At 41.4% G+C, this 25,350-nt stretch overlaps 1 protein-coding gene across 1 annotated transcript in view; it reads left to right on the forward strand.

Moving 5' to 3' along the window:
- Positions 1–24,398, forward strand: part of LOC126263045 (beta-hexosaminidase subunit beta-like) — a 136,620-nt gene extending 112,222 nt beyond the window's left edge. The window contains exons 5-9 of the mRNA XM_049960020.1: positions 925–1,040; positions 1,915–2,122; positions 4,766–4,982; positions 13,629–13,799; positions 23,245–24,398. Coding sequence (XP_049815977.1) covers positions 925–1,040; positions 1,915–2,122; positions 4,766–4,982; positions 13,629–13,799; positions 23,245–23,433 — 901 coding nt within the window. The 3' untranslated portion in view covers positions 23,434–24,398. The remainder of the gene's footprint in view (positions 1–924; positions 1,041–1,914; positions 2,123–4,765; positions 4,983–13,628; positions 13,800–23,244) is intronic.
- The last annotated feature ends 952 nt before the right edge of the window (positions 24,399–25,350 follow it).

The raw sequence follows: 25,350 nt of genomic DNA on the forward strand, positions 1-25,350 counted from the left end.
GAGTGGGGATAGGAAATAGGATAAAGGTAGACAGAGGACAGGGACTAGCAACAGTTGAGACTGGGGGTTAAAACAGTTCTGCTGTGAAATCTGGACAAAAGAAGATGCTACACACATATGGTTGATCTATTATTTTTGATATATCATTGAATATTCTAGTCACATCTGGGCACTGCATTTTAATGCATATTGTGAGTATATTGTTAATGATAAATGATTCACATTTGGGGAGCCAATGGATGTTGCACGAAAGGAGTAACTGCCAGAAAGGAATTTTTGAAATAGTGGTTCTTCTGGTGGACTAGGTTCATTTTAAGTGGTGGTCACTGTTCAGCAGTGCATTTGTTGTTTTGACAGAGAATTAGTTAAAATAAGCTCTTATAGGTCAGCCAACAGAATTCTCCACAACATAGTTTTATCTGCTAGGAACTGGTGCCAAATGTGAAGAGGCATTTTGACTGCTTCCAAGAGATGATCATTGATTGCTGCTGAAGGCATCATACTGATGAACGTTTTAATGCAGTTGTATTGCATTTTGTCTAATTTGGTTGGTGCCAATTTGATAAATCTGTGTTAAAAATTCACACTGTAATCTAATTCAGACTGCACAAATAGCTAATAAGACATGAGCTGTTAGAGAATGTGAAACCTTCCCAACATGGACCAGTGCACAGAGAACATTTATTGCCTGAAATATTTATGCTATCATATCTAAATATTATATAAAGTAGTTTTCAGGATTAAAAAATTGTCTACAGTAATAAATGTGGTCATAAGCCGAGATTCTGTGTTTTGTTTTTAGTTTTGCTTGATTAACTGGTGTTTAATGTTATTTTCTTTTTATTTAAATTAACATATTTCAACTCATTGTTGGTTGATATTCTTTACTTGTTTTAAATGAAAACTTCTCCTAATCTTTTTCAGTGAAAAAGGTTCTTATGACCCTGAGAGATTTGTATACAGTCCTGCTGATGTTGCTGAAGTAATTGAGTATGCGCGTGTTAGAGGAATAAGAGTTGTTCCAGAATTTGATACTCCAGGTATGTAATTAAAAATGCTTATACTGTTTTGTAATTAGTTTATTGAAATATGATTTATAGTATTACATCTTCTTTAATACTACCTATTCTGAACCTTTGTATTGCTTATTAATTTTACAGTTAGATACATTTCATGAAGGTAAAATCTCTTTGTGAGAGAGCAAATGATGTATATAATATGCTATCACTATACAATGTTCCATATTTGTATAATCGCTACTGAACTCTGACCCTCAAGTATCCAGCATTGGTATAAATTGTGAATTCTCCGCTTACCTGTGTGCTGTTATTGATTAAATTTCAGATTTCACATACTGCTTTCTTCATTAACTTTTGGAATGCATGAAATAAGACAATCTTCCACAAAGTAACTGATGTCTTGAAAAGTCCCCAGTTTGAGTCTTTTTCCTCTACAGCCAGTGGAGCTCAAAATTTGACATGATCCAGTGATTTCCATTATTTAGAAAAAGAACTGTGAATGCTACATTTGACACTAATGTTTGCCCCACAAAGATGCATACCAGCATAATTAGCTAGCACATTCGGAGACATTTTAAACAACTAGAACCAATCTGTATTAAATGGTTTTAACACATATCAGACACAAGTGATATAAATATATCTTTGTAAATTTGCCATTGTAACAGGACTGGTTTAGTTTAGTCCATCTGGGTGACCTTATTGCAATTATTGACATTTAGTCTTTAATTTGTTGTTGTTCTTGTACAAGAGGGGCCCACAATGATACAGCAAATACCTTGTTTAATCAAAAGAACACCCCTTAGTCTGTCAGAGATATGAAATATTACTAAGTTGCTGCATATGGAGATTAAATTTAATCATAAAGTGACCATATTTATATATAATTCTTCAGGACACACAAGATCATGGGGAGAAGCTTATCCTGATCTGCTGACACCATGTTACAATGCAACTGGTTCTCCAGATGGCACGTATGGACCAATTGACCCCACAAAGAACTTTACATACGAATTTCTTCAGACATTATTTGAAGAAATTGTAAATGTTTTCCCTGATGAGTACTTTCATCTTGGTGGCGACGAAGTAGGATTTGAATGTTGGTAAGTACAGAATGAACCATGCACCATGATGATTAATTTTAGGCTAAGACAAAATATGTGAAGACTTTTAGAAAAGTATCTGAGCTTTAATTTCCCTTGCATAGTAATGGCTTTCCTTAGTGGAGGAGGTCAGTTGTAAATTTTTGTCCTGTCATTGGCTGCAACATTGCTTGTTTGGTAGCAGTTGAGACACCCACTGCATTCACTGAAGTCCTGGTTCATTCCAGATGTGTAAATGTGTTCAGCAAAGATGCTGCAGCAAGTTTTATCAAAAGTTTCACAATCTTCAAAGTAAGTCAATTTTGTAGATGTTTGCAGATGTCACATAGGCATAAAAATAAGAATGGTTCAAACAGTTCCTAAGTTGGTGGAGGTCACTGCAGAGTGATCAGCATTCTAAGAGGCCATAGATATTCATAGTATAGCTGTTGCTGACAGGATGTGAAATCTGATATAAGAGTTTGTTGGATGATTGTGTGGAATATTGCTGACGAGTTACAGATCATTCAGTTTTTTCAGGAGGTGGTAACTGATTTTAACCATAATATGCCATAGATCCTTGAACAAAAAACATCAATTCTGATTGATGTCCATCTGTTGTAGAGTTGTAGAACACATTCTGAGCTCAAATGTTATGAGTTATCTTCAACTTACATGACCACCTCTGTACCAAATATGGATTTCGAAAACACGTCTCGTGCAAAACTCAACTTGCACTGTTCTCTTGTGACATTTTGGAAGTAGTTTGCAATATTCATTGACTTCTTAAAAGTGTTTGACACTTTAATACACAAACATTTATTAATGTATGTATGATCATATGGGATATAAGAAAAAGATGAGTGGTTCGAGAATTTCATGGTAAGGAAGACATAGCATGTTTTATCTTGGACGGAGAACCAATGACAGAAGTAGAAGTAACTTCAAGCGAGACCCAAAGAGACCTCATGGCTCATATCCCTGTAATAGATGCAAGACATGTCCCATACATTCTCCTACCACCACCTACTCCAGTCCAGTCACTAACATCACCTATCCCATCAAAGGCAGGGCTACCTGTGAAACCAGTCATGTGATTTACAAGCTAAGTTGCAACCTCTGTGCTGCATTCTATGTAGGCATGACAACCAACAAGCTGTCTGTCCGCATGAACGGCCACCAATAAACTGTGGCAAAGAAACAAGTGGACCACCCTGTTGCTGAACATGCTGCCAAACATGATATCCCTCATCTCAATGACTGCTTTGCAGCCTGTGCCATATGGATCCTTCCTACCAACACCAGCTTTTCTGAATTGCACAGGTGGGAACTTTCCCTGCAATACATCCTACGTTCCCATAACCCTCCTGGCATCATCCTTCATTAGTCAATGTCCTCACCCATCCAGCCCCTCCCTGTTCCCATTCCAGCACTACACAGCCGTAATTTCACCGCCACACCCAGTCTTTTAATTTCTTTTATTTCTCTCCTTTCCACTACTTATCCCTCCCCCCTCCACACCTTCTCTCCTGCCCTCTGTCTAAACTGCAACACTTGACTGTCCGCCACTCCCACCATACTATCCCTCCCCCTCCCCGCCCCAGCCTCCTCCTTACCCCCACCCAGTTGCCACTTCCATCATGCACTGGTGCTGCTGTTAGCAGTGTGGTCTCAGCTCTCGGAGACTGCAGACACGTGTGTGTGTGTGTGTGTGTGTGTGTGTGTGTGTGTGTGTGTGTGTGTGTGTGTGTGTGTGTGTGTGTGTAGTGCTGACAAAGGCCTTAATGGCTGAAAGCTTTAATTGTGTGAATCCTTTTATTGTGCCTATTGCGACTCAACTTCTCCGCTATATGGTGAGTAGCAATTTTCCTTCTCTGGTATTGTTACATTCCACCCTGGATTTTCCATTGTTGGATTTCTCTGCCAAACAGTTACTTATATAGTACCATATCGAATTTTGTCTCTTTTCTAGAATATTATTATGTATCTTCAATCTCTTTGATTTAACGTCAGATCTCGTGCAACAGAATTCTGTGATAAACATTTGGATTGGATTTCTTTCCAAAGCTTGTTGTGTGTCAGACTACAAATCCAAAAGTTGTGGATTTAGACCTCAGTCAGACTGGGTATGTTTTCTGTCGCCTATAATTCCTTCTACCTCTGGTAATGATTTGTGTATGTGGAAAATGCCAAGTTGCATCATAGCTTGGAGTTTGTTCTGCTGTAGTTCCTCCTATTGGTGACTTTAAAAGTGAGAGAAATGTGGAGAAACACCATTGCCAATAGGAATGTGTTTTAGTAAATCACTGTAGTACTTAATCTGAACATTGAGGACAGCATTAGTTTTAATAATTCTTTTATGCTTGTTAGAACGTACTAGAAAATATAAGTAAAATACAAAACTCTCTAATGGTTTTACAATCTGTATTTCATTATTATTTGGACTATATTATATTTATAAATTCTTTGAAATGAAATAAATGTTAGAATTATATTAGGATAGATAAAAAGTACATACTAATCAATATCCACAGATAGCTTCTGTAAATATATCAGATTATACAAGATTCTTATCATTCATAATTAATTATTTCAATATTGTATCATTGATATTTTGTGTAGTAATGCCAGTCAGATACTTTTCATTTCTGCAAAATGTTTCAGGGAAAGCAACCAAGATATTCTGGATTTTATGAGTGAGCATAATATTACAGAAAGCAAAGATCTAGAAAGTTATTATATTCAGAAGATTGTTGACATTGCATCAAATCTTAATTCAAAGTCCATAGTGTGGCAGGAGGTCTTTGATAATGAAGTTAGACTTAGTGCTGACACTGTTGTCCACATTTGGACAGGTGAACGAAATGAAGAATTGGATTCTGTAAGTAATATTTCTTCTTACGTGTGATTTCAATCTGCAGCTAGAATTTTATGCAAGCATAAAAGAAACACAAGGTTAAACAGTTTGAACTTACAGTTCAAAGCAGATCATTTTTATGGTATGAAGTTTCCATTCTGTTAGGTCTACAAGAGACAGACATAGTGAAATGAGTAAGTTGTGTTACAGAAGTAATATTTAATCAGAGAATGGTCTTAATTTTAAAATAGTGTTGTACTTTCATGTGGTATGGAGTTAATAACATACATTTCTTCTGCGTAAAAAAATTATTGATAATTAGTAAAATGAGTATGAAATGTACTTTATTTTCAAAGTACAATTAGAACAAAAAAACTAAGAAGTATTTTAATTTTGAGGCTTCAGATTTCTATATTACTGAGATTTCAATTACAAAGAATAATCAGACAGAGCAGAAAGATGACTGAGATCTGTAATTATTTGTCCATGATTCTTCACACAAACAAAGGCTTATCAATACAAATTACTACCAAAACATATGGTCGTGGCAGGCACAGGCAATAATCCTTTAATATTCATTCATACATTCATTCTGTCTGTCTATTCCATAGACACCAACCTTTGGGGATGTGGTATGATCTAGGTAGACATTAAGAAAGGGAAGCAATAATAATAATAATAATAATAATAATAATATAATAATAATAATAATATGAAAAGGACAGATTGCTATTCACCACACAGAGAAGGCATTGGGTTCCAGGTAGGCACAGTAAAAAAGAATTCTAGAAAGATTTCAGCTTTTGGGCAAAGTTCCTCTTCAGAAGTAGAAAACACTTACACATTCCAACAACAACAAGACTACAACACACACACACACACACACACACACACACACACACACACACACACACACACACAGACAAACATTGTCTCCTGATGCTAAGGCTTAATCTAGAGCATTTTTCTCTTGTAAATTTTCAGTTACATACAGTTCTGAATGTGTCTTTCTTTCCGCCCTTTTTTGTGACAGTTTGACTACAGTTAGTCTCAAGTTGTCAGTTGAATACACCTTTAAGTCATCTCACTAACAAAAATTCCACCTAATCCTGCTGATTTTTTTACTTGTGAGACTATCAGTAATCTGCAGAATGTTACCTGTGTCTACTACAGAAAGTGCATAAAGCAGATTTTTCTGGAGATACGGTATAAACCTACTTTAAATGTTCTCATATTTGATTTGATTTTGACAGGGAAGCTAAAACAGCTTTGGTCTAACTCGCCACTGCCCACACGGAAACTGAGTTTATTGTGTGGCATCTCTCCTTGTATATCTAGTAAAGCCAACCAATGTCCTTAAATAGTGCAAGGAGTCTCTTTACCAGTTTTTTTGTTAGACACAATTTCTACAGTTCTAGTTGTCCCAAAGGATCTGTATCTTTTGCTCTCCAATGCCATGCATTCGCAGATTAGGTTTGATAGTTTCTTCACCCTCATCACAGATCCTACATTTAGGATCTTCTTCCATTATACCAATTGTGCGTAGGTGTTTCTTGAAATTACCATGGCCGGCAATCAGTCCAGTGATGAGTTTAATCTCTTTCCTGTTCAATCCCAGGATTACAGAGCTTCTTTTAAAACATGGCTTAGGCATCATTACCTTACCATGTTTTTGTTTATAGATCTTGGTACAATATTCTACGTGCTGTTTCCTAAGCCAGTTCTGTAGTTCTAGTTTGATCATAGCCTTGGTGATGTCAGGATATGTTCCGGTCCAATAAATGGAGTCATTGCCCCCAACCTGGCCAACCTGTCAGCTTGTTCATTGCCACAGATCCCTGAGTGGCCAGAGACCCACACTAGGTTTACCCTATTGCTTCCCCCTAGCCCCACCAGAGCCCTGTGGCATTCTGCAACAATCTTAGATCTTGTTGCAGGAGCTGCCAGTGATTTCAGGGCTGCCTGAGCTTGGAATACCAAGGTCAGTTTTCCTAGAGAGATGATGCCCTCTAGTCTTGGCTGAACCCCGTACACCCCTGCTCCAATGCCGTGGTCTGATTTCGACTCAACGGTGAACCAAACAATGTCCCTCGTACAGTGTCGAACTGTTTTTTCCCATTGCTCCCTGCTTCCAATTAGTATATTGTAAGGCTTGTTGAAGCAGTTGGGTGTTATTATGTAGTCAGCCGGCATTTCCCCAGCCATTCCTATATTTACTTCACTCACTATCTTAGCGTGTGATTCTGGGTATCCCCATGAGATCCAGTTTTTACCAGTTTTGAGTCTGTATGCCCCAGCTGCTGCCTCCATCTTGACCCAAAGGTGTAGTGGAGGCACGTCCCACTTGGCTTTCATCCCAGAAGTTGGTGAGCTGCTAATTCCACCTGTTATGGCTAAGCAAGCCAGTCTCTGCACCTTAGCAAGCTCCTTAGCTGCAACCTGCTGTTCTGCTCTTCCCCCGTCTCGTTCCCCCTCTTTTTTGACTAGCGATGGCCTTGTTACATTGGAACATAAGAGGTATTCGATCTAATCGGGAGGAATTACAACTGCTCCTCCACCTGCACTGTCCGCTCGTCCTTGGTCTCCAGGAAACCAAGTTGCGCCCGACTGACCGTATTGCCTCGGAGCGGTATGACCTCACCCCTGTGGAGCGGTATGACCTCACCCCTGTGGATGGTATCCCAGCTCATGGTGGGGTCATGTTGCTCGTTCGGGATGATGTCTATTACCATCCCATCCCATTGACCACCCCACTCCAAGCAATAGCTGTCCGTATTACTCTTTCTGCTTTTACTTTTTCAGTTTGTACCATCTACACTCCATCGTCATCTGCTGTTAGTCGGGCTGACATGATGCACCTGATCGTTCAGCTTCCCCTGCCGTTTTTGTTGTTTGGCGACTTCAATGCCCATCATCCCCTTTGGGGCTCTCCTGCATCCTGTCAAAGAGGCTCACTCTTGGCGGATGTCTTCAACCATCTCAATCTTGTCTGCCTCAATACTGGCGCCCCGACTTTCCTCTCGGACTCTACTCATACCTACTCCCACTTGGACCTCTCGATCTGTTCTACCACTCTTGCCCGTCGATTCGAGTGGTATGTCCTTTCTGACACCTATTCGAGCGACCACTTCCCCTGTGTCGTTCGTCTCCTGCACCACACCCCATCCCCACGTCCTTCGAGCTGGAACATACCGAAAGCTGACTGGGGACTTTACTCCTCCCTGGCGACCTTTCTGGACCACGATTTTCTCAGTTGTGACAGTCAGGTCGAATACCTCACGGCTGTTATCATCAATGCTGCCGAACGTTCCATTCCTCGTACTACCTCTTCTTCACGTCACGTTTCCGTCCCCTGGTGGAACGAGGCTTGTAGAGACGCTATCCGTGCTCGACGACGTGCTTTATGCACCTTTTGCCACCATCCTACGTTGGCGACTTGTATTGGATACAAACGACTCCGAGCGCAATGCCGTAGAGTCATCAAAGACAGCAAAAAAGCTTGTTGGGCCTCTTTCACCAGCTCCTTTAACAGTTTTACTCCCTCTTCTGTCGTATGGGGTGGCCTGCGCTGGCTGTCGGGAATTAAGGCCCACTCCTCGGTACCTGGCCTGACCTCAGGTAATGAGGTCCTCGTTGATCCTGTGGCTGTCTCCAACGCCTTCGGCCGGTTTTTCGCGGAGGTTTCAAGCTCCGCCCATTACCACCCTGCCTTCCTTCCCAGGAAAGAGGCAGAAGAGGCTCGGCGACCTTCCTTCCACTCGCTGAATCTGGAAACTTATAATGCCCCCTTTACTAAGCGGGAACTCGAACGTGCGCTTACACTGTCCCGGTCCTCTGCTCCGGGGCCAGATGCCATTCATGTTCAGATGTTGGCACACCTTTCTCTGGCGGGCAAAAGCTTCCTTCTTCGTACCTACAATCGTGTCTGGACCGAAGGTCAGGTCCCCATGCATTGGCATGACACCGTTGTTGTACCTATACCCAAACCCGGGAAGGATAGACACCTTCCTTCTAGTTACTGCCCCATTTCTCGTACAAGCTGTGTCTGTAAGGTGATGGAGCGCATGGTTCATGCTCGGTTAGTTTGGATTCTTGAATCTCGACGGCTACTTACTAATGTCCAATGCGGCTTTCGTCGCCGCCGCTCCGCTGTTGACCACCTTGTGACCTTGTCAACATTCATCATGAACAACTTTTTGCGAAGGCGCCAAACGGTAGCCGTGTTCTTCGATTTGGAGAAGGCTTATGATACCTGTTGGAGAGGAGGTATCCTCCGCACTATGCACAGGTGGGGCCTACGCGGTCGCCTGCCCCTTTTTATTGATTCCTTTTTAACGGATCGAAAGTTTAGGGTATGTGTGGGTTCCGTATTGTCCGACGTCTTCCTCCAGGAGAACGGAGTGCCTCAGGGCTTCGTCTTGAGCGTACCCCTTTTTGCCATCGCGATCAATCCAATTATGGATTGCATTCCACCTAATGTCTCAGGCTCTCTCTTTGTCGATGACTTCGCGATCTACTGCAGTGCCCAGAGAACATGCCTCCTGGAGCGCTGCCTTCAGCGTTGTCTAGACAGCCTATACTCATGGAGCGTGGCAAATGGCTTCCGGTTCTCTGAAGAGAAGACGGTTTGTATCAACTTTTGGCGATATAAAGTGTTCCTTCCGCCATCCTTACATCTCGGTCCCGTTGTTCTCCCATTCGTGGAAACAACTAAGTTTCTAGGGCTCACGTTGGACAGGAAACTGTGTTGGTCTCCGCATGTCTCTTATTTGGCGGCCCGTTGTACACGTTCCCTTAATGTCCTCAGAGTTCTTAGTGGTTCATCTTGGGGAGCGGATCGCACTGTCCTGCTTCACTTGTATCGGTCCATAGTCCGGTCGAAGCTGGATTATGGGAGCTTCGTCTACTCGTCTGCTCAGCCATCCCTCTTACGCCGTCTCAACTCCATCCACCATCGGGGGTTACGTCTTGCGACCGGAGCCTTGTACACTAGTCCTGTCGAGAGTCTTTATGCTGAAGCTGCCGAATTACCATTGACCTACCGGCGCGACGTACTGCTGTGTTGGTATGCCTGCCGGCTGTTGTCTATGCCCGACCACCCCTCTTACCAGTCCTTCTTCGCCGATTCTCTCGACCGTCAGTACGGGTTGTATGTGTCTGCCCTGCTGCCCCCCGGAGTCCGCTTCCGTCGCCTGCTTCGACAATTGAATTTTGCCCTCCCTACCACCTTCAGAGAGGGTGAGAGCCCGACACCACCTTGGCTCCAGGCTCCGGTTCATATTTATCTCGACCTCAGCTCACTCCCGAAGGAGGGCACTCCGGCTGCAGTGTATTGCTCACGGTTTGTCGAACTTCGTGCTCGACTTGCCGGTCACACCTTTATTTACACCGATGGCTCCAAACCTGACGATGGTGTCGGCTGTGCCTTTGTCGTCGGGGCCGCCACCTTTAAATACCGGCTCCTCGACCAATGTTCGAGCTTTACGGCCGAGCTTTTTGCTCTCCATCAGGCCGTTCAGTATGCCCGCCGCCACCGCCATTCATCGTATGTACTCTGCTCTGACTCACTCAGTGCTCTTCAGAGCCTTGGAGCTCCCTATCCGGTCCATCCCTTGATTCAACGGATACAGCAGTCCCTCCATTCTTTTGCTGATAATGGTTCTCCTGTCAGCTTTCTGTGGGTTCCCGGACATGTAGGAGTGCCTGGGAATGAGGCTGCGGATGCTGCAGCCAAGGCTGCAGTCCTCCTGCCTCGGCCAGCCTCCCATTGTGTCCCGTCATCTGACGTTCGTGGGGATGTTTGTAAGAGGCTTGTGTCGTTGTGGTGGGATGCTTGGTCATCCCTCCAAGGAAACAAGCTCCGGGCAGTAAAACCGCTCCCAACTGCTTGGACAACCTCCTCCCGACCATCTCGGCGAGAGGAGGTCCTTCTGACCAGGTTGCGGATTGGGCATTGCCGGTTTAGCCACCGCTACCTGCTCTCCGGTGACCCAGCCCCGCAGTGCCCTTGTGGTCAGGCATTAACAGTGCGCCATATTTTATTGTCGTGTCCCCGCTTTAGTCAATCTCGCGTTGTCCTGTCCCTGCCATCTACTTTACCAGATATTTTAGCTGATGACGCTCGAGCAGCTGCTCGTGTTCTGCGTTTTATAACTTTGACTGGCTTGTCCAAAGACATCTAACCTTTTTACTTATTTTATCTGCATCTTTGTCAGGTCTTTCTGGTGTCCCCCCCCCTCCCCTTGAGTTTTACTAGATTCCATGTGCTCTAACAACAGTGACTGGGCGCTAATGACCTCAGTAGTTGAGCGCCCTTAAACCCCACAAAAAAAAAAAAAAAACCTGCTGTTCTCCCTTCTTCCACCACACTACGGCCCTGTAGGAAATCAGAGGTCTAACCACAGTGGTGTATATCCAGTGCATACCTCTGGGTCTTAGGCCCCAGCTTTACCACAAGCCCTTCTGGTACTCACTAGAGTACCTTTCACCTTGGAGCAGGTGCTCTTAATGTGAGGGGTCTATGTTAGTTTCTCATCTAAGGTTACCCTAGATATTTCACTATCCTCTTCACAGGTAGAGTTTCATCGAAGAGCTTTAGATTCCAACTTGAGTGTTGGATATTCCTCTTCATGAATGGCACCACAACAGTCTTCTTAGGATTACCCTTAGATCCTGATTAATGCACCAGTCTTGCACAATGTCCAATGTGCCTTGTGCCATGTTTCTAACTGTGTAAGTAAATTTGTGAAGTATTACTGTGACAAGGTCATCTGCGTATCCTTGACAAAAGCATTGGCTGGAATTTAGTTCCTTAATGAGTTTGTTCACTACTAGATTCCACAATAAAGGGGATAGAACTCCTCCTTGTGGGTAAACTCTAGTGGTGTTTATTTATATCTTTTCATTCATCATGGTAGCCTCTACCTTCCTTCCCCTAAGCATGGCCCTGGTCCACCTACATATAGTGGTTCCTAGGTCATGCACCTCAGCTGCCTTTACCATGGAATCGAAGGTTGTGTTACTGAAGGCCCTCTAGATTTCCGGGAAGATGCAGAGGCCTGTTCCTTGGAAGTGAAGTGCGTTCTCCACTTCTCCACCCTCCCAATGAGTTGGTGGAGAGCTTTCCCATATTTAATATTTTATCACTGTTTAAGACTTTTTTTATCACTTCTGTCAAAATACCTATGCCTATAGTGTTAATTCACACCCAATTTTGCATCAACATATAATTTTCCCAAGATTTAAGCATTATGAAAAAATGTTGTCAGAGAAAAAACTGGCTTAAAATGATGCTGGAATGGCGTTGGCCATCAAGTAGTTTTTAGAAACGCTACATGGTTAAGTATTTGAGCCCCGCGGCTCTCCACTCAGTGCATTTGAACCAGTAAATGGGTAAAAGTTGGAACAATTTGTGCCATATCTCCTGCCGATCCCAAGCTCTACTTGGTGACTGATGGGAGTATAAGTAGGTTCATTAAAAATCATGACCCTTTCTGTTGCTCAATTGTTTTTGGCTTAAACACAGCGCCAGTTACATATTTTTTCATGTTGAGCAAAACATGTTTCAAGAATTTATTCTCGTTGTCAAGTGCAGTATTTATGTATGTATTTTTGTGATGTTATACAAACAGTGTGAGTGATAGTTCACATGTGTGGTTTTCTGCATAACTCAGGAGGCACAGTACTTGCTAGCCTCAAAAAGATGACTACAGTGCAAGAGATGCAGAACAACACATGTGCAAACACCACACAAAATACTTATGCAAATATTTGCACTTGACAATGAGGAAAAGATTCTGAAAACATATTGTGCTATGCATGGAAAAATATGTAACTGTTGCAGTGTTTCATTATTTAAATAATGAATGACAGCTGCAGGCTTTCCAATGACATTGGTTATGATGTATAAAATTGAGTCAGATGTTTCTAATTCCCAGACAGTTGCCAGTTACAGTGACATCAGCAGTTTTTATTACACAATAAACCTCTATCAGCTAATAAAAAAAGTTTCTATTATGTACAGATATCATTCATAAAGTGTAAAAATGCAAAGGGTAACCTATACATCACTTTTATAGCTTAAAACGTTATTTCCCTCATTTTACATTTTCACGCATCTTACACCATTTTTATGAAATACTTGAAAAGTGTAAAAGCAGGGTTTCCCTGCACATATATAAAAAGAGATGACACCATATGAATGCTACCAGAACTTCTAGGAACGTGTCTCACATATTGTTCATCTCAGTGACTTAAACTATGTCTTATTGTAGTGATGTTAAATTTCCTGGCAGAATAAAACTTGTATGCCAGACCAGGACTCATTAAACATTTGTTTTCCCTTTCTCCTTTAACTGCCCAATTGATTTTCAGATAAATATTTTTCACAGTACATTATTTAGGTCATCTTTTAACACATCAGTAGTTACACATTTCTCAACATTCTCTTCCATTTTCTCTTTCATGTTTCACACATTTACATAAAATTCTCAGGCCTTTTTTTTCTGTAAGTTAGTGTGTGACATTCACCTAAGCTGGCAACACATCATTGCCTGTAATTAATTTAAGACATTTTGAAACTATGGATACTAAACTTGATTAGGAGGTGATGATATTCATTTGTATCAACATGTTCTTTCTTTTTTCTTTTATTTTCTTATGTTTTTTAAGGTAACTGCTGCTGGCCACTACACATTGCTGTCGGAGTGCTGGTATCTGGACCATCTCAGCACTGGTGGAGACTGGCAGAAATATTACGAGTGTGAGCCACTGGATTTCTCTCCATACAATGAATCCCAATATGACTTGGTGATTGGTGGGGAGGCTGCAATGTGGGCAGAAGTAAGTAAACTTCAGCCGTGGTATTCACAAGAATTCTGCTAGAATTCTCAGTCACATAATTATCAAAGCAAACAGTTTCATGACATGTACAATGTAAAATGTAGCATCCATATATAACTTTTCTCATGTCAGTAAATTGACAATGACGTGCAAAGAAATCTTTACACAGAGTGGTGCAAGAAACATTTCAAAGAAATACATCCGTTGAAACTTCCTGGATAGTGTGCTGGGCCAGACTTTAATCCATATACTTACATACAATGGAGCCATCCAAGCAAGCCTTGTAGCCTAAATCAAAGCTTCCCTGCAAAAAATGAATTTGTTGTGACAGTTCTCATGAGTGTTTGGGAAACTTACACCAGTATTTCCCACACATTCTTTCTCCCAGTCTAGTACATCACGTTTCTAGTTACATCAAACAACAGAAAATCTGGAATGGGGGGGGGGGGGACATTGAAGCAAGATACACTGAACTTCCGGGAATCCGGCCCTCAGTAGTCCAGCCTCTCAGTAATGTGGCGCACATCCAAAAACAAGTGCACAATGAATTATCGTGCACAACAATGCTTAGTTAAACAATGCTTTATATACTGTATTTGAAATTGTAGCTTTCTCTACAGTTTGGAATTGTGTCTTCTAAAAGGAAACACGTTACACTAGACCTCAAGCAGAAACCCGAAATTTTAGATAAGTTAAATCGAGGTTCTTCACAGAAATCCATTGCTGTTGAGTTCAGTGTTGGATGAGCAACTATTTATGACATCAAAAAGAGAGAAGATATTATTCGACAGTACTCAACACAAATGGACAGTGAGTTGGGAAAATGGAAGGTTATGCGAAAGAGTGAGAATGAAGAACTGGACGTAGCTGTTCATAGATGGTTCATACAACAACACAGTAAAGGAATTCCAGTCAGTGACGTGATTATAAAGGAAAAAGCAGCCACATTTAACAAACAACAATTGACAATGCTCCCAGTTATCCTTCAGGTGTTTCTCCAAGGTTCGATGGTATACAAGCACTCTTTCTATCACCCAGTATGACAGCCCTAATTCAGCCCATGGACCAGGGAATTTTCTAATCAGTTGAACATCATTATTGACATTCACTTCTCGTTGTCTTGCTGAATGAAAGTGAAAACTACTCTATCGAGACTATGCTGAAGGTGTGGAAAGCAATTAACATACATGATGTTGTTTTCCAAGCAGTTGAAGCATGGGATAAAGTGGAGAGTGCTACCATAATGAAGAGCTGGAGCAAATTGTGGCCATCCATTGATGCCAAGTTCGATCCAGTAGTGAGTGACACTGCAATGAGCCAGTCAATTCGAAATTATCAATTACTTTGTACACTGACATGTTCCACAAGCTTTCAGGAGGATACGCACATGTGTCAAATAGGCTTGGCTGTTTGTCTCTATCTCATGTCAGAGGCATTCACACATAAGCTTCGATTCGGAGCGCGCGCGCGCGCACACACACACACACACACACACACACACACACACACACACACACACACACATCTGTGATTTAGTCATACAGTAAGCATGGCGGCACAGTATTCATTTGAAGAATGAGATACGGTTTTTGTTTATGGACTAGCTGACGGTAATGTGCATGAAGCTCAATGGTTGTATGGGGAATGGTACCCACCAAGACGCCACCTACACCCACAAACTTTTACAGCAATTCACCGGCGACTTGGTGAAACAGGCTCATTAGCAGGATATCATGGTGATGCTGGAAGACCTCAAACATGACGGGATGCTGCATTTGAAGGAACTGTGAGCACTTTGAGGTAGCACCTACAACGAGTACTCAAGTGGTTGGACATGACGTGGGGGTCACTCATTGGTTAGTCTGGGAGGTTTTGAGGGATAATGGCCAGCATCCATTTAGTTTCCACCATCTTCAATACCTAAGTCCTGTGGCAGACTATCAACACAAGCTAGGGTTTTGCCAGTGGTTTCTGCAACATGTAGCACAAGATCCCGACTTCTCCGCCATTGTGTTGTTTACCGACGAGTGCTTCTTCCATTGGGATAGTCTTTACAACAATCGAAACGTTCATTACTGGGAAAGGGGAAACCATCACATCAAGTACATCCACAGACACCAGGAACAATTTTCGCTCAACATTTGGGCAGGCATTGTGGGTGACCATCTGACTGGGCCGGTCTGTCTACCACTGCAACTTACCGGGGCAAATTATCTTCACTTTTTGCAAGAAACTCTGTCCAGCCTGCTGGAAGATGTTCCCCTGGACATACTGCTATGCATGTGGTTGCAGCATGATGGGGTGCCCGCATGTAAGTCATGCTGTGCGTGGATATTTAAATGAGCTCTTCGATGGCTGGGTGATTGGTAGAGGTGCTTCTAGAACATGGCACCTGTGTTCACTAGACCTCACGCCACCGGACTTTATCCTGTGCGGATTCTTCAACGTTCTAGTTCACCCGCCCAGATGCGAACCACCTAGAAACGAAGAGGAACTTATGGATCACATTCAACATGCCGCCAATCACATCAGGGCAATGCCAGGAATCTTTGAAAGAGTTCAGCAAAAAACCTTTCGACGTTACAAAGCTGGTGTCACGTCAAAGGGTCGCCAGTTTGAGCACCTGCTTTAAGTAAACAATGTCCTGGCTACAAAAAAGGCCCTTTTCAGGGCCTACACAATTTGTAAAAGAGTTTCTGTACACGAACTAATAGCTGTTGATGGATTTGTTCGCAGTACATTTTATCATGAAACTACATTCGATGTGTTGGGACACTGGCAGATTCGCCCCCAGACCCCCAGAATGGAAGGCTGGTGGGCTACCACCGAGTGTGTGGGCCTCCTTGTATACTTCACAATCTCCGGCAGGCAAAGCATTCGCGGTCATGCGTTGTCCAGAGCATCCGACAACAGGGCAAACCCACAGTCAATCGAAGCGTGTGGTGCCAAGTTTCTGTAGTTTAAAAATTGTGCACTGTCGACCTGCACAACTTTAGTAATTTTGGTTCCTACTGGCATGAGCTATCCAGGGTTAAAATTTCGTGGCACAATTTTTCTCCACCCTGTATGAACTAGGACTTCACTGAACTGATTGCAACAGGCATTGGTATGTTCTGTGGTTTGGGTCTTAAATGTATTTCTCGTGAAGGTACTTTCAAATATCAGTGCTGAAGATATTGACACCAGTTGAGTGTTTGCTTTTTAAAGAAATAATGATTTTTCTTACTTCCTGTAGTGTTATAGGCACTGCCTATCTTCTCTGTAGAATTTGGGAAATGATCTTTCATTATTTTTAAGGCCTCTTCTAGGGAACCATTGTGTCTTGTTTTCTCAGCAATGCTTAAAAAGTGCTCATTTTTGATGCAGTCTGTTGATTTTCTACTTGTCTACCTTCATTACAGTGAAAAATGTTTTGGGGTGTACTGGGACAAGGCACCAGTCTGACTCCTTACCACTTTCCATACTGTTCATTTTTTTACTAGATTTATTAATTTTGATGCACAGATATAAACTTTTGACTTCTGAATAACTTTACTTAGTATTTTACAGTATTTTTATAGTGATTTAGTTGGTGGTTGTCGTCTGAATTTTTTGTGGTGATGTGCAGCTCTCGTTTCTTTTTGCATGAAATCTTAATACCGGTGATTATCCAGGAGTTATTGGTATGTTCTATGGTTTGGGTCTTAAATGTATTTCTCGTGAAGGTACTTTCAAATATCAGTGCTGCTTCATTACTGAAAACATTGTACTTTGAATTCACATTTTCTAAATTATACACAGGTATCTAGTCTGTGGCTTGGAGATGTGATTTAAAAGTCTGAATGCTTTCATCATTAATTGTCCTAGCTATTTACCAATTGGGGCCACTATCATTCTCATAGATACTTGCACTATTTATAGTGAGTCCTTGTCCATCATGGTCAGAGAGACCATTCAAGGCTTGACTGTTAGTTGTATCGCCTATTTTGGTCTGGTGTGTAGATATATCATCATTTGGTGTGCTTGTACATAAAGTTATTCCAGTAGGGAAGCTAACTACAGAAGCAAGATAATATGTGGACATCAGATTTTCTAGGTCTGATCTGTCTCCGAAATTTGTTAGAAAGTTTACATTGAAGTCCCCAAGCACTATCACATCTCTTTTGTGTTTGAATAAGTATATTAAGAGAGCTAACTTCTTCAAAATCAGACTAAAGTTCCCTGAGGGTGTCTGTGCACTGTAACTACTGATTCCCCCAAACTAGTTTTGGTGGCAAATATTGCCATCATCAGTGGGTTCTCTGGTACCGCATGCCACAGTTCTTGAATCTGCACCAGATGGCATGGACGTCGAAGACACACAGAGGTCTTTGCACCGTCACGCCATACGCCGTGGCCGCACGCGCCTCCTGGCCCACGTTTAATGTGAGGGCACCACGGTGGAACACATGGTCTCAGTGGCCAATAGCATCATCCTCGATCACGTATTTAAGCACCTGCCTCTCGCTCCACCAGTCAGTCTAACCTTGGCGTGCACCTATTGACATTTCAACTCAGACAGCGTATTTATGTTCTTGTTCCATGTACGAGTGGACGTGGTTGATTATTTAGGTTCTTGTGACTCTGTTGTTTCTATCTTGTTTTTCATAAGGTCCTTCATTGTTTGTGTCAGTCTGCTCCCGTTTGTGTTGTTGTTCGCAGGCCGCTCTTTTCTTCACGGCAACCCCACGAACGGAATGGTCACGGTTACAACAGGTTCTTTAAATCTAAAACATGCATAAAATAGCATAAATACAGTAACACATTATAATATTTTTACTGTTCATTTTTTGAAATATAATTTTCTGTGGATACTTCCATACTACCTTATTTACTGTACATTATGGCATGTTTTTAAGAATTGTTGTCACTTTTCACAGCGTATTTTCTGTGTGTTTTCTGTTGCTGTTTTTTTTTCTCAGTGCAACTGTGTGAGCAGCTGTTGGTAAACAAATACAAAGAGGTGAATTTAAGTATGTCTGTGTTATACGCTTGGGGCTATGGTTATGGTGTGTTCTAGGCTGTTACTTAGTTATTCTTGTACTCACATTCATTGGACGGCATGTAACTGATCCTATCCACAGAAAAACAGAACTTTTGCAATGCGTCCAACGAATGTGAATACACGAATAACTAAGTAACAACCCAGTACACACCAAAACTGTATTCTGCAACACTACTGCAGCCCCAAGTGTATAATACTGACATAAGTAAGTTCACCTATTAGTATTTGTTTACTAACAGCCACCCACACAGTTGCAGATGACATGATGAACACTGAGAAAAAAACGGCAACAGAAAAAGCACAGAAAATATTCTGCTAACAGCGACGACAATTCTTAAAAACTTGCCATAACAGTAAGGTTGTATGGAAGTATCCACAGAAAACTATATTTCAAAAAACAAACAGTAAAAATGTAAGAATGTGTTACTGTGTTTGTATAACTGTGCTAATATCTGAATGTTTTATAGCGTTAAAGAAATCACTGATGACAGCAATATTTGTTACCAAAACTGGTTTGCAGGGAATAAATAAGTAAACAGATAAATAAATAAGTAAACAGATAACAAAGTGTTTTGCATCAAGGCAGACTCACAATTCCCATATTGATGTTTTTCTATGCAAACATGGACCAAATGGAAGAGTTCCAAGATAAAGTTATTGATTTATGGGAGTTATTCAAAGACAGTTCTATGGCACACACTTCCAAATGTTGTTCTAAACAATAATTCTGCACATTTTACATGAGGAGTAAGAGTTGGAGGGATAGCAGGGCAAAGAGGAGGGGAAATGCTGTAGCACTGTGTGTGGGATATGGTGTGGGGCATGGCAAGGACAGTGTAGTGGTCTGCTAGATGCAGCATTGGGAGGCCGTGTTGAGGGGATGTGAGAGGGGGGGAGGGGGGGGGGGGAGAGAGAAGGGGAAAGGACTCTGTAGATATGCTGGGATGAATCCATATGGCTTGGGCTGTGAAGAAGTCATTGAAGTCAGTGTTGCATGGCATGCTCAGCAATTAAGTGGTCCAGTTGTCTCTTGGCCACAGTTCGGCTGTGGCCCATCGTACAGACAGCCAGACAGCTTGTTTGTGTCCATGTACCATGCCACATAGTGGTTGCAACCAAGTTGATAGGCCAAATGGCTCCTTTCACAGTTATTTCTATCTGTGATGGGGCAGGAAATGCATTTGATGGAACAGGTAATAGTGGTCACTTGAAACGATCTAGGACTGGATCAGCTGAATTATGTTCTCCACCAGGGTTTTTAGTACATCTCATTGTGCTCTGAAATGAGAAATATCCTCATCACTACTCTCTCCACTCCCACAGTGGTATTCCACTGCCCACTCAACCTACGCAATGTCCTTGTCCATCCCTATTCCACTCTTGTTCCCAACTCCTAGCCCCAAGGCCTATACGCCTGAAAAAGATGTCCCATACACCCTCCCATTTCCACCCACTACAACGCTATCACAGACATTTCCTGCCTCATCAGTTGCTGGGCCACATGCAAATGGAGTCACACAGTGTACCACTGAGTGCCATTCTGTGTGGGCATGACCACTAATGAGCTGTCTGTATGCATGAACGGTCACCGCCAAATTGTGGGTGACAGACATCTGGGCCACCCAGTTGCTGAGCATGGAGCACAACACTGTGTGCTTGACTTCAAAGGCTGCTTCACAGCCTCACCATCTGGATTCTTCCCACCGACACACAATGTTCTGAATTGTACAGGTGGGAACTCTCCCCCCCCCATCTTCCACCTGCCTCATACCCTTTCCTGCTCCCACTCCAATCCAGCCTCTCACGCACCTTCTTCTCCATCTCCTTTCCCCATCCCTGCACCCTCATCCCAGCACACCTGCATAGCCTTTTACCATTTGCTGCATCTCCTTCCCCTCACCCTCTTTCCTCCCCCCATCCAACAGTTGCCTAATGTTGCACCTAGCAGCCCATGATCCTATCGTCAACATGCCTATGGACACTCACACAGGCAGCACTGCAGCATCTTCATCCATCTCCATCCTGCTATCCTTTCCCCTCCTTGCCCCACACCTTTTCTATACCCCCATACCCCCACTACCCAACCTTGCTGCTGAAATGTGTGTGTGTGTGCATGAGAGGGGGAGAGAGAGAGAGAGAGAGAGAGAGAGAGAGAGAGAGAGAGAGAGAGAGATCTGCCACTCATTTTCTGCGCTGTGTTGAGCAGAAATCTATTCTGAGCTATAGTTATACCATACGAATGACTGTGATGAGTGCCTGTGCAGTTTCCTGTTTATACCATTCTGAGCAAATGGGTAAACCAAAAGAAAGATGGTGAAACCCAGTGCTGGCATAGAGCTTACTCTTTCCAAAGGCTCCAATGATGATGCCAAGGTAAACCCTGCAGCCCAAGACCTTAAGAGTTAGAGGTCACACAAGATAACTTGGCCCGTGAACAGAAACACATTCTTGTTCTCGATGCTGGGCAAATTCACCTCTCTTTTCCAATGTGGGCAGGCACCTCAGTTGCCTATCGTTTACTGAACTGTGCACTTCATCTGTTACAAGCGAAACACACTCTGTCCAAGTCGTATACACTTCAGGAATGAAGGCGTGCACATGCTGGCTGCACTGCAGTCTATCTGATAAGACTCTAAAGAAACTATTCAGCAAAAAAAAAGAAAAAAAAAAAATCTCGTGCATCTCATGGCCTCATTTGTTAGTGTTATAATGTCATGACCGCATACTTATTGTGATACTTCTATATTAAACGAAGTACTGTTCAAAATTTGAATACTTTGCAATGGAGTCACTATATATTTTGATTTGTTACATGTTAGACCATATACTGCTACATGCACAATGGACCTAATGTATTGAATTTTTCTTTAGACTTGAGATGAGATCCAAATTAATTGCTAATCTTGAGAAAATGGATTGTAAATGGTGTACTTTCTTCAGATTGTGTGTGCAAGTGAAATATTCATAACATTCCTTATATCTTATAAAGGGTCCAGAATACCAAAAAGAATTTGCCTAAAATGATAGCATGTGGAATGGAGAATATTTTGCTGTATTGCTAACATGCAAAACTTTCTTACCTACTGCAATATACAAATAACTACAGATTTTTTTTCCAGTGAAATAACATGATTATTTTAAGAGCTTTTTATAGATGGTGAAATGAGAATTGGTATTGGTTAGTAACAGTGTAAGTGAAGGAATTGTACTTCTATTTTTATACTGAGCGCAAGCTTCTCATAAGCTGTTGACCTTATTCGTCCTCAATTGTTTGATCAATATTAGACATTTTCAGGATTTTTCACAGTTGCAGCTGCATTAGCATATTATCAAGGTGAAATTGTGAAAACCCTACCACGTTTTGGGAAAAGAAGAGAATTTTAACACACCAACAAGAGAGTGAAAAAAAGATCTGTAAGACAGGTGAAAATAAATTGCTCCTACTGCTGGAATTTCAGTATAATCCCGTAGCCATTTTGTTTTTAATAATAAACTATTGACTTGTCTACTTATAACATGTTAACATGGTGGCTTGCAGTCTCGCTAGTTGATGCTCACAAGTTCATGTGATAGGAATTTGTGTGCAGGTTTCAGCTGTGGATCTAAACCTCCCCTACTAAACGGTGCTGAGCACAAGGAGCTGCTATCACCACTGTTGCTCACTTCCCTACCCCCACCTTCTGCACAGGTGGGACCTAATAATACTGCACAAACTCTACCTCTCGTGTGACAGTGTGAGATCATCTCAGACATAAACTCTGTGCCAGCGCCATTATCCAAGATATTGAGGAACAGCTACAACAGTTGTGGGTCAGCTTGCCTCGGACAGGATACAATGGCTTCCACACCCTTCCCAACTGAATCAGTGCTGTCATCCAGGTCAGAAACAGGGGTGGGATGAGGGGTTGGAATGTCGTACTGATAAGCATGCTGATACCGACAATTTCTTTATAAATTTGACTCAGTTTTGTAGTCAGTGAAATAACATCAGATACCCTCTCAACTTGTGTTGTTTAGTTTCGCTCTCTCCGCCCTTCTGGATGCTTTAATCTCCTTGTCAGGCCCTATGCACAATACTGTTATCAGATTTACAGTGTATACTACATTAGAAGCAAAGGGAAATTTAGGAAAAGTAAGAATATTAAAATTAAATCTCGAATCATCATATGTATGGCAAGTTGTCATGCTGTGAGTGAACCATATTACATGTTCATAAATAATGTCTATCTTTATACTTGCCATGAGCTACAAATATATAGGAGAGTACACACAATAGCAAAAAAATACATTTGTTCAATAATAGCAGCAAGGATTTTATTATTTAACATTATAATTATATTCAAAAAGATTTCGAATAACTAATCAAAGAGAGAAATTTGTTAATTCTTGCTCTCTCTCATTACTCTTTCTTTCACTTAACAGGTAGTAGATGAAAGCAATGTTGAATCGAGGGTATGGCCTCGTGCTGCGGCGGTGGCTGAAAGATTGTGGTCACCGAGGAGTGCTGTAGATACTGATGATGCAGCTTCACGAATTGAAGAGCACTACTGTCGTCTGCGAAGACGTGGTATAAATGCACAACCCCCAAATGGCCCAGGCTATTGTGCATAGATAGTTAATATCAGTTATTACAAAATGTTGTATAGTTTTCACAAACATTATCACGGTACATAACAGTCAATAAGGAGGGCTGTAAATGTAAAGATAAATAACAAAGGGAGAAACAGTTTTCTTCCTTGAACTGGTATTTAATATTGAAATCAGACTGTGTGCATTTTTGTGTGCGTTTTAGTTTTTAAGTTTTAAATGCTGTATAGTGTTAAATCTCTCTCATATTGTGTATTCATTGAGAATATGTATTTAGGCTTGAGCTGCCATTAGATTTGAGAAATTGATGTGTCGAAGAAAAAAAAAAATCTTTAGACTTGCAGATTTCTTTATGGTGTGAAATAAGTTTGTTAGACATTATTATTACTGTTCCTGATAGATGTCCTATGGAACATCATTTGTTTGGTAGATGTGCTAGAATTTTTAATTATTTGTACAGAGTGTGAGAGAGAGAACAAAAATATTGTAAGTATTGTCAGTAATGTACTACATTCTGCATAGATCGTTGGCTCATATGGTCACTACTCACTAGTCATGTTGCAGACATTTGCCATGGTGTCTCAAATGTATTAAAGAAGTAAAGATAAAAAAATACTGTGTGTTACTGAGAGAGAGAGAGAGAGAGAGAGAGAGAGAGAGAGAGAGAGAGAGAGTGTGTTTGTGAGTGATCTCCCCAATCCCAATGCAGCTGAACACATCTTTTTATTTTCTACCAGGTAGTAGATCAAAGCAATGTTGAATGGAGGGTATGGCCTCGTGCTGTGGTGGTGTACGTGTACTGGTTATAACTGACCCCAGTTTCCTTGTTTCTGTTTGTTACTTGTAAGCCAGCTCTCTTGTCCTATCTTAATATGTAGCTAGTCTTTACTGTCAGTAAGAGAAGGAATTATTTTAAGAAAATAAAAGTGTAAAAGAAGTTCCTTCAGCAAAAACTGAGTTGCTCAATGAAGATTAAATTATTGCTGTAATTGTTGCTGTGTATTTTTGTAATCATGCAGAACTCATTATCTTTTACTCTCTTGTAACACTGTTGGTAATAAAATTTTCATTTTCAATCTGTATCATGAATAGATTCCTTTTGTATGACAACTGATTATTTTCTTAAAATGCGCAAAACATGGGACTGATTTGGTTAACAGTCTGGCTGAAAGAAATATCTTGCAGGTAATTTTCACAGTTGCTTTCTCTATAATTTTTTCCCACAGTTTAATATGACCTAAATAATTAAAGTATTGTGTAAGGTCCGAGGATGATTATTATTATTATTATTATTATTATTGGATTTGCAAGATTTAGACTGTAAGCTACATGGTTTCTTAGCTCAGTTCTAAATTTTTCTTGCTATAAACAGTTTTCAGGACCAAATAAGGACTGGTACTAACAGAACCATTATGCTCCTCAGATGAAATACTGGTTGTGGCAACTGGCCACGGTCTATAGTGATAAAATTCTTGTACAATATTCATTTTATCACATGCATTATAGTGTGCAGAAATCGATCCTTCTTTTCAGGGAGCTGATGATGGAACCAATTTATTCAGCATCTCAATATTTCAGAGTTTCTTCTTAGCTAGGAAACTATGAAGTAATGAGCAGTCATTGTCGTGACTCTTACAGTTTGGCAAAGGTACTTGGAGCTGAGTAAGAAATTTTGATGTTACTTAGCAGCCACAAGGGCTCATGTACTTGAAAAAAATCTTTCATTAATGGTTGAGAAGCTTGCAATCCACCTACCATATCCTACTCATATGTTTAGCTGATGTTCCTTACTGTTTTTGGCACTGAGAGTCATCTGTATGAGATCAAGGTTGATGAAAGCAGTCTTACTTGGCCATTCCAAATTTACACTACCCAGAAATCAATTTGATGTAGCATTCAGTTTTCATTTGTCCAGTAGAGGAAGTTTGTATGTAGCTTATC

The sequence above is a fragment of the Schistocerca nitens genome, chromosome 6, assembly GCF_023898315.1.
Source record: "Schistocerca nitens isolate TAMUIC-IGC-003100 chromosome 6, iqSchNite1.1, whole genome shotgun sequence".
NCBI classification, from domain to species: domain Eukaryota; kingdom Metazoa; phylum Arthropoda; class Insecta; order Orthoptera; family Acrididae; genus Schistocerca; species Schistocerca nitens.